The sequence below is a fragment of the Drosophila montana genome, unplaced genomic scaffold (assembly GCF_035044405.1).
Source record: "Drosophila montana isolate Dmon_TW-CO22-7 unplaced genomic scaffold, ASM3504440v1 contig_1455_1, whole genome shotgun sequence".
Taxonomy (NCBI): Eukaryota; Metazoa; Arthropoda; class Insecta; order Diptera; family Drosophilidae; genus Drosophila; species Drosophila montana.
In genome coordinates, this window is record NW_026996406.1 from 48,774 (window position 1) to 56,952 (window position 8,179).

The 8,179-nt window shown below is 43.9% G+C and overlaps 5 protein-coding genes across 6 annotated transcripts; 3 read left to right on the forward strand and 2 right to left on the reverse strand.

The window, feature by feature from the left end:
* Positions 1-78: 78 nt before the first annotated feature.
* On the forward strand, positions 79-1,449 carry LOC135431049 (zinc finger protein 443-like). The gene is made up of 3 exons (XM_064685959.1): positions 79-801; positions 858-1,208; positions 1,271-1,449. The coding sequence occupies exons 1-3, from the start codon at positions 137-139 to the stop codon at positions 1,281-1,283; spliced, it is 1,029 nt and encodes a 342-aa protein (XP_064542029.1). The 5' UTR covers positions 79-136; the 3' UTR covers positions 1,284-1,449.
* Positions 1,450-1,667: 218 nt separating this feature from the next.
* Positions 1,668-2,891, forward strand: tra (transformer). Of its 2 annotated transcripts, XM_064686855.1 has the most exons (3): positions 1,767-1,891; positions 2,162-2,517; positions 2,581-2,891. In XM_064686855.1, the coding sequence occupies exons 1-3, from the start codon at positions 1,858-1,860 to the stop codon at positions 2,770-2,772; spliced, it is 582 nt and encodes a 193-aa protein (XP_064542925.1). In that variant the 5' UTR covers positions 1,767-1,857; the 3' UTR covers positions 2,773-2,891. The 2 variants fall into 2 exon arrangements, 1 of the variants encoding a protein (XP_064542925.1); XR_010436805.1 differs by lacking the exon at positions 2,581-2,891 and having other exon boundaries at positions 1,668-1,891; positions 1,961-2,279.
* l(3)73Ah (lethal (3) 73Ah) lies at positions 2,774-4,780 on the reverse strand. The gene is made up of 4 exons (XM_064686842.1): positions 4,400-4,780; positions 3,785-3,937; positions 3,425-3,708; positions 2,774-3,362 (listed from the first exon to the last, which is right to left on the reverse strand). Exons 1-4 carry the CDS (start codon positions 4,503-4,505, stop codon positions 3,237-3,239), a joined length of 669 nt encoding a protein of 222 aa, XP_064542912.1. The 5' UTR covers positions 4,506-4,780; the 3' UTR covers positions 2,774-3,236.
* A 541-nt stretch (positions 4,781-5,321) lies between these two features.
* On the forward strand, positions 5,322-6,679 carry Dhpr (dihydropteridine reductase). Its single transcript, XM_064687889.1, has 3 exons — positions 5,322-5,683; positions 5,753-5,939; positions 5,996-6,679. Exons 1-3 carry the CDS (start codon positions 5,600-5,602, stop codon positions 6,430-6,432), a joined length of 708 nt encoding a protein of 235 aa, XP_064543959.1. The 5' UTR covers positions 5,322-5,599; the 3' UTR covers positions 6,433-6,679.
* A 57-nt stretch (positions 6,680-6,736) lies between these two features.
* Use1 (Vesicle transport protein Use1) lies at positions 6,737-7,967 on the reverse strand. The gene is made up of 4 exons (XM_064687876.1): positions 7,752-7,967; positions 7,481-7,677; positions 7,077-7,415; positions 6,737-7,020 (listed from the first exon to the last, which is right to left on the reverse strand). The coding sequence occupies exons 1-4, from the start codon at positions 7,892-7,894 to the stop codon at positions 6,977-6,979; spliced, it is 723 nt and encodes a 240-aa protein (XP_064543946.1). The 5' UTR covers positions 7,895-7,967; the 3' UTR covers positions 6,737-6,976.
* Positions 7,968-8,179: the final 212 nt, after the last annotated feature.

The window sequence follows — 8,179 nt, forward strand, 5'->3', positions numbered from 1 at the left end:
ATTTTATTATCGATATATCGCGACAGCACGACAACTATCTGGAAGAAAAAAAAACTATCGATAGATGCGTTTCGTGCGATCACAGTGGCGGCACGCAAACGCAGCCAACGCTAAAGCCAAACAAATCTTTCAAAACATGGATAGTGCGATTTGTCGCATTTGCTTAAACTCATCGGTTACGCTTGTGCACATCTTCGCCAAGCGGGAGCAAATATACAAAGGCCAGCCGGAGCCATGCCTGGCGGATATGCTAAACGAGTGCGCCGATTGTCACATCAAATCCAATGATACACTGCCTCAACACATTTGCCTCAGCTGCATACTGAGCGCACAAAACGCATTCCGATTCAAGCGCACGTGTGAGCAGAGCTACCGGCAACTGGTGGCCAATGCCAAATCCAACTTGCGGCAAACAAACAAAATCAATGGGTCCAATGGAACGCCAACAGAGATCGGCATCAAGCAGGAACAAGAGGTGACAGCTGATGAAGTACCCAGCGAAGTTGGCCCAAATCCAATCCTGTGTCCCAGTCAAAGCCACAAATGTGCACCAACGCCGCCCAAAGCCAGCCCGCCACGACATGAACAATTGAAGCGTCCAAGATCATCCACGACCATTTCAGCGGAGAACAAAAGCCAAAAATATGAGTCTAAAGAAACGCAAAAGAAAGCCGGCAACCAGCAGGAACAGGAGGCGACCGCTGAGGAGGCACCCAGCGAGATTAGCTCAAATCTGCTGTACAAGTGCCAAGTCTGCAGCAAGCAATTCGCCCATATGAGCATTTTGAGCCTGCACAAGAAGTGAGTAAATGTGGCTAAATTACTCGTTGACATGAATCTCTTTGAATGCTTCACAGATGGCATCTCGAAATCAAGTCCAGTGCCAAGATCATTGCCAAACCAAAGGTTAACAAAGTGGGAAAGGGGAAAAAGAAACAACAACAATGCTCCATCTGCGAAAAGAAATATGCAACTGTTCATTTACTCAAAAGACACATCTCGACGCACAGCACGGAACGTCCATATGCGTGTACCCTCTGCCCGACAACCTTTCGACTGGCCACCAATCTCAAGAGGCACATGCGCAACCATACGGGCGAACGTCCATATAAATGTCCCTGGTGTACGGAATCCTTTGCGCGAAGCGACTATTGTCGGAGCCACATGGAGAGAGATCACAATGGTTTAACGTTTAACGGGAGATTGTTGTAAGTGGCTTTATTCCAACTTCCCCTCTCCTTATTTATCATCACATCAATTTAACTTGCAGTCGAAAGTCGTAGTCAAGTGACCTCATCCACCGCAACACGGTTAAGCGGGAGACACGGGATACCTTTGAGTATTCAAATTAAAAAAATAATAGGGAAAAAGGATGAGAAGGTAAATTTTTATGTTAGTGTGTAATATAAATTTGTAAAATACAATTATAAATATAAAAATTTGCTTAAATTCGATAAGTCTGTGTAATGCTTAAAAAAAAACATCGATACACTGTCTATCGACACTCTCACATCTCAATTATGCAGCCGGGCTCACGGTTAGTAGAATCCAAGGTTGTCAATGAGTGTGCAACTTTTAATTCTCACTTCACTTGACGACCGATTTAAAAGTTTTTGGGTTCGAAAAATCTATAAATTTCAAAGAAAATTGAAGTAAAAGTGATTTAACAAGATGTAAAGTACGTGCATAGCTATGAAGAAGAAAATATTTTAAAAGACATGCAACTTGCAAACATGTAATGTGTGACGTCACATTCACGAGCCGCAATGTGCAACAGCGCAACACGTAACCTTGGCCTTGCGTGCTTTATGTAAATTGCAAGTGCGCAAGTAGCGTCAAATTTTTATTTAATAAAATATGGACGCCGACAGCAGTTCCCGTTCACCAAGAGGTCCGTATTGTGTTTAATATAATTATTAAGCATATTGTGCATACAATATTTTTGTTGTTTTTTTTATAGTGACAAAATGTGAAAGTGATTTACAATGGAACGCAAAATGGACGCGTAAACGAAGCATTTCCGTAACCAGAAACGCAGACGCAAGAGCTAATGAAGAGGAAATGAGGACAAAAACTAATCAACACGCAGAGAAACCAACACTTTGAGCCAAGCAAAACGCATAATACTGAAAATGCCCTTTTTAATATGTATTGCATGTAGATACAAGGCGGCGGCGTCCACGCCAAAGGGAAAAGATGCCATATTTCGCAGACGAAGTGCGTGAACGAGATCGGGTGCGCAACCTGCGCACTCTAAAAACACAGAAACGCACACCCACGCCGCCACCCAGAGAGCGCCGGTCTCGACATGAACGCCAGCGTCCAAGATCTAGAACCCATTCAGCGGAGAAGAGCTGCTGCCAGCGCCAGCGACGACGTTCCAAAAGCTATGAGCGTCATCGCTCCTCGCGTCGCCGACGTAGTCGCAGTCGCAGCCGGAGTCGGAGTCGCTCTCGACCACCACGAATTATAACAGTGCCCGTGCCAGTGCCTGCTCCAGAGTATTCGTATGCCTACGTTAGTGGCTGATGATCCTCACGTCGAGATTATGAATTAATAGAGAGTCTGTTTTTTTTTCAGGGCTGGCCGCCGCCGCCGCCGCGTCCACACTTTAATCCCATGTATGGCGCGCTGCCCTTTGGAATGCAGCCGCGTCCAGTGACGCCTTACTTTGCGCCGTATGCGCGACCTCCGCCATTTCGATACCGAGCTGGTCCGTTCCGGCCGCATCCGCGCTATAGCTATAGGAATGAGCGGCAGGCGCCGAATTGAATTTTTAAACTTTACATAATTACAAATTTATTTACTCAACTGCTATATACATTCGTGTGTTTTGTACATTAAATTAATAAATAATACACATGAAACTAATAAGAAAACATACAAAAATATTGCATTTCGCGAACGGGTCTTGTCTCTAGCAAAGGAGAGGGGAGGGAGATACGGGGGGATTCAATTTGATTAAATCAGGCGCTATAATGTCGCAACTAAAAGTCACACGAGGAGTATGCTAATCACGTTCAACTTAACGACTACTTTATGCCGACTTTATACATGCACATTTACACATATATATATATATATTTTGTTTTGTTTAGAGAGAACTAACACTAGGGGAACTCCTAAGATTCATATTTATATATGTATATATATATATAATAGAGCACTATGTCAATAAATTATAAAAAATATATATATAGATCATTTTTGCTGTTGTGCTGACACAGTTGTTTGTGTTAAAGCTCGACACGAGGACGAAACTGCAGCCGTAACGGTGGATCTCGAAAACGCCAACGCGTCACATATACAAATTTCAGCGTATGATCCTTGCCCAACAGCTCCTCGTTACACAGTATATCGATCTGTAAGCAAAGTGTGTAATCGTTACGAAAATTTATCGAATTTCGAATTAATCGATGCTCACCTCACGATACTTTTCGATGCCGTTGAGTATCTTCTTGGCGACAAGCTTTTTCAGATGCGTTATCGTCGCCTGCGAGCTGCAGCGTATGAAGCGTCTTTGCAGATTCTTAAAGTTATTGCTAATGCACTCTAGGCAGACGTTGACCTGTTCGTCGAGACGATGGAAATCGGATTCGGCATGCGCGTCCATCACCTTCTCGTTGTCGTCCTCGTGGTTTTGCGTTATATCCTTGGGGCATGGCATATTTCGGCTCTTGTAGAAGTCACGTTCACGCCGCGATTCATCTACAGTTAGCAGAGGGAGGGCGTGTCAGTTAAATACAATGTTTGACAAATGTTATTTTTCGTTAGTTGTCGGTACCTTCTTGTAGCTTTGGCACCAATTTGTACACAATGTCCTGCATGGTGCGATCGAAGCTGATATACTGCAGCGGGTGTGACTGATGTATTATGTTGTCGCAGGTGGGGCATGTCTTTTTCTCCTCCAGATGCTTGACCAGACAGCTTTTGCAAACTGTAAAACGGGACAATGGAAAATATTAAGCACATAGTTTATACATATATAAATGTGTGTGTGTGTGTGCGAGTGTGTGTTCGTGATTGAGTTCAATGTACATATGTATGTAGAGTCTGCAAGGTTCCTTAACATTCTTTCGTCGTATTTGCTTGTATAAAAAAAAAGCGTAGGATTAAGTTTTGGCGTTGCCAGCCTTTGCCACATACAAAGAGTTCAACTCCCACGCGATCAGCCGGCAACGTTTCCGATCTGACAGCGCAGACCATAACAGAGCTTTGGCTTTAGCTTTCGGCGTAAGCGTATGTTGAAAATAACGGTATCACTTGCCCGCCGGACGATTCGGCGGCCTAACATGAACATGACTGCGCGTAAAAGCAAAGGCAACCGGTGCAGGTGCTCGTGCGCTGCCTCCACTTGAACGGTAACTGGCAATTAGCAAACTTAGCAAAGGCAACTCACATGTGTGCAGACACTCCGTCACTGTGGTCGCATCTATGAAGTAACCGCCGCAGATTTTACACGTTATATGCGGATTGATAGTCTTAAGCTTGACGCGCCGCTCCATTTTGGCAGTTTGATTAACAATTTCTTATGAAATAAATAACTCGCTCGCATAAAATTCTCTCCCTCTCTCGGCGAACAATTGTTGTCTTTTGCGTTTGTTGTCGAAAATTCGCTTGCCTATTGCGCCAAATTGTGCGCAATTGTATTTTCAACACTCAACATATTGTTGCACATCTTAGCTATACATTTAAACAGTATTTAAGCTATTATTTTTAAACAAATAAAAGAAATCACGACAAAATTGTGTGTACGTGTACGTGTGTGAGTATGAGTGTACGTGTACATTGACCGTTGTGAATGGCAATTTTCATATCGTTATCGTGCGCGGTGAATGAGCATTATGGTAATGGCGCTGCCAGATAGTTGAGTAAATATACCCTAACCGAAACATTTTCAACTAATTTTAACTGTCTGCGCTGCGCTGTGCAAAATTTAACTTTCCAATTAATAACCAAGATTCAAATAACAAATGCGCCTTAAAAATAAGTCTCTAACTGCCGTACTAACAACAATTACTGCACATAAAACAGATTGGCAATTAATCGACCTGCCGCCACATTACCTACTGCGCTTATCGGTAGAACTGTTAATTTAAATTTGTAGCTCACTTGATAACTACCAGCAAATAAATGCAATGAATAGCTTTCGTTAATAAGTTTGCGTTTAGCTTCACAAAGCAACATTTGTTTGTTTTGTTTTCAAAAAATTCGTTTCATTTTGCTCACTGTTAGAACTGTTCTGCCATTGTTGTTGTTGTTGTGCTGTTATGTTATTAACATTTAAACAGAATACTGTAAAAAATACCACAATATTGATTTTTGGCACTTGTTGCTTGCTAACAAATAAGTTTGCGTTCTTCTTTTCAATTAATTAAATCAGAATACCTGAATTAACAAGTGCCGCCTGTCAATTTACAGCTTGTCATAAAAATAAAAGCAACAGCAACAACAAATAACTTGATTTCAGGGCAAAAACTCGCAACACAGTTTAGTCACAAAAGCTTGACTCGACGTGTTTTTGAGTCATTTTGCGCTCACTTAAAAAGTTGTTTCTTTTTTCAGTTGAGTTGAAACCGTCAAACTGGCAGCACGCATCATGTCCGCAGGTCGCGTAGTCATCTATGGAGGCAAGGGCGCACTGGGCTCCGCCTGCGTCGATTATTTCAAAGCCAATAACTATGTAAGTCTCAAGCCTTTCACTTTCCGCTTTTAATTGCAATTCCATTGTTTTAATATATATAACCTTCAGTGGGTTGGCAGCATTGACCTGAGCGAAAACGAGAAAGCCGACGCCAGCGTTGTGGTGCCGCGCGATGCCAGCTGGGAGGATCAGGAGACGGCTGTCGTCTGCCAGGTGGGCGAATCCCTGGCTGGCCAAAAGCTGGACGCCGTCATCTGTGTGGCCGGCGGCTGGGCCGGCGGCAATGCCAAGAAGGGTAAGTCAATGTCCGACCGAACCAAAAGCGCCTTATCTCAAAACTCTCCTGCGCAGATCTGGCCAAGAATGCGGATCTGATGTGGCGCCAGAGCGTCTGGAGTTCGAGCATCTCGGCCGCATTGGCCGCACAGCATCTCAAGGCCGGCGGCTTGTTGGCGCTGACTGGCGCCAAGCCTGCTTTGGAGGGCACACCGGGCATGATTGGCTACGGCATGGCCAAGGCGGCTGTGCATCAGCTGACACGTTCGCTGGCCGGCGAGAATTCCGGTTTGCCCAGCGATGCGCTCGTCGTATCCATATTGCCCGTTACCCTGGACACGGCCATGAATCGCAAATGGATGCCAAAATCCGATTTCAGCAGCTGGACGCCTCTCACCGAAGTCGCTCAACTCTTTGGCAAATGGACCCAGGACCAGGAACGCCCCAAAACAGGCTCGCTACTCCAGCTAATAACAAAGAATGGCATTACGGAGCTGATTGCGGTGGAATAGACTTTGATATTGTTCAACAGCTTAATAGAAAACTCATATATACTATATAGAATGCTTGTGCTTAAACAATTAATAAATAGCAGAGAGAAGAGAGAGAGAAGTTATATACGGGTTGCCGAAGGTCAAATGCCCTTGCAAATGATGCTCAGCATCTGTTGTCAGACTCAGCTTAGCTTATATAGGATATACCTTGTGTGGATATTCATTATACAAAAGATATCTGAATAAACATGACTTTTCTTATAAACTGATATTTCGATCGGCTGAGCTTAGTCAAGAAATCTTGTTAATTATACAATCTCAATTTTGAGGTAATAATTTATATAATGGATAATATAGTAAACCGCTCCGATAAGATATTTGCTATACATATATAAAATTAATGGACTAGCCGATGTCTCATATTTCGCGACAAAGTTGGAGGACCCTTTGCTAGGGCATTGGAAACGTTTTGTGGCTTGCGCTCGCTTTCGTTTAATGCTTTCCGTTTTTGTTTACACCATTTAGGATAACCTATTGAACTCTGATAAGGTATTCGCTTCGTTTACGTCTTTTTCTTCTTCATGATTTTCATAAAGAGCACCATGGCTGGAAAGGGAGGAAGAGTTAGAAGGGATTTGAAATGAAAGCGACTTGTGACTCACCTATAAAGACGACTATGACGAAGACAATCATTAGCCAGAGCCAGCATTTGTAGGCCTTGCGGGAGTGCTGCTCCAGCTTGTCGGCCTCCTTGCCAAGCGAATTGATGTTGCGATCGGCCATGCCCGTTGAACGGGAGACGACCTCCGTATCGCGTTTAATAATACGATTTGCCGTTTCGGTTTGCTCCTTCAGGTTGCGTGTCAGCGAGAGCATGTGCTCCGTAATCTTCTCCTGCGCATTGTTGTAATACTTGACAGCCTCGTTCATGTTGTTCCCGTTGGTCGCCTCGCCAGGCGAAGCCTCGTCCGCGCCACGTCGTCGCCGCAACGTGTCCGCATCTAATGGGAAGAGAGAGAATGTTGGACTGGTTAATTAGTGCCTGGAGTTGTCTGTGTTTGGCTACCTTGCAGCAGTTCCTTGCGCAGCTCGTTGTGCCTGGCTGTGTTCTGCAGCTGACGCATCTCCTGGAGCGCAATCTCGCTGGCCGAATCCGAACGCTTGGCAGCTGCATTCGAATTGTTGTTTGTGCTGTAGCCGGTGGTAAGCTTTAGCGCAGCCAAGCGTTCCTTATAGCTAGGTATCCGTGCCGCGCTTTGTGGACTGTGCAGGAGTTGGAGGATGGAGATTGTCTTATATTTCGTTGAGATTCATTTACGCAAAAAAAAACAACTTACTCATCCATCGCCGCCAGCTCGGCAACCATGGTGTCCAGGGATTTGAGAAACTTTTGCAGACGCCAAAAGTTGTCCTCGCTTTTGGCCAGATCCTCGCAGTTGGCCAGCAGCGTTCTGATGTTTACATTTAATTTCGTGGCCATTTTATATACAAAAACATTAAACACTTAATTATCGCTAGCTAATAACACAAATCTCTGTATATCGATAGCAGTTTTGTATTTTGTGGTATCGATAACTTGTCATCACGCGCTATGTATGCAGCGCCAAGCAAGATCATCAAACATAATCTGCAATCAAACAGTTGTTTATTTATCATTTAAATATTTGACTGCAAATCCATTTTAATTGTTATTTTGCTTAACAATTGTTTTCGTAACATAATTGGCTCATATAATTTGTGTCTGCAAGCATTTTGTGTGAGCTGC

What these genes read in the sequence shown, in the direction of transcription:
- LOC135431049 (XM_064685959.1), top strand. Translation starts at nt 137, where the DNA reads ATGGATAGTGCGATTTGTCGCATTTGCTTAAACTCATCGGTTACGCTT. An exon ending in ATTTTGAGCCTGCACAAGAA is followed by an intron (nt 802 to 857) that starts GTGAGTAAATGT and finishes AATGCTTCACAG; the next exon opens with ATGGCATCTCGAAATCAAGT.
- tra (XM_064686855.1), top strand. Translation starts at nt 1,858, where the DNA reads ATGGACGCCGACAGCAGTTCCCGTTCACCAAGAG. An exon ending in CAGTTCCCGTTCACCAAGAG is followed by an intron (nt 1,892 to 2,161) that starts GTCCGTATTGTG and finishes TATTGCATGTAG; the next exon opens with ATACAAGGCGGCGGCGTCCA. An exon ending in CAGAGTATTCGTATGCCTAC is followed by an intron (nt 2,518 to 2,580) that starts GTTAGTGGCTGA and finishes TTTTTTTTTCAG; the next exon opens with GGCTGGCCGCCGCCGCCGCC.
- Dhpr (XM_064687889.1), top strand. Translation starts at nt 5,600, where the DNA reads ATGTCCGCAGGTCGCGTAGTCATCTATGGAGGCAAGGGCGCACTGGGC. An exon ending in ATTTCAAAGCCAATAACTAT is followed by an intron (nt 5,684 to 5,752) that starts GTAAGTCTCAAG and finishes TATAACCTTCAG; the next exon opens with TGGGTTGGCAGCATTGACCT. An exon ending in CGGCGGCAATGCCAAGAAGG is followed by an intron (nt 5,940 to 5,995) that starts GTAAGTCAATGT and finishes TCTCCTGCGCAG; the next exon opens with ATCTGGCCAAGAATGCGGAT.
- Use1 (XM_064687876.1), bottom strand. Translation starts at nt 7,894, where the DNA reads ATGGCCACGAAATTAAATGTAAACATCAGAACGCTGCTGGCCAACTGC. An exon ending in GAGCTGGCGGCGATGGATGA is followed by an intron (nt 7,678 to 7,751) that starts GTAAGTTGTTTT and finishes ACTCCTGCACAG; the next exon opens with TCCACAAAGCGCGGCACGGA. An exon ending in GCGCAAGGAACTGCTGCAAG is followed by an intron (nt 7,416 to 7,480) that starts GTAGCCAAACAC and finishes TCTTCCCATTAG; the next exon opens with ATGCGGACACGTTGCGGCGA.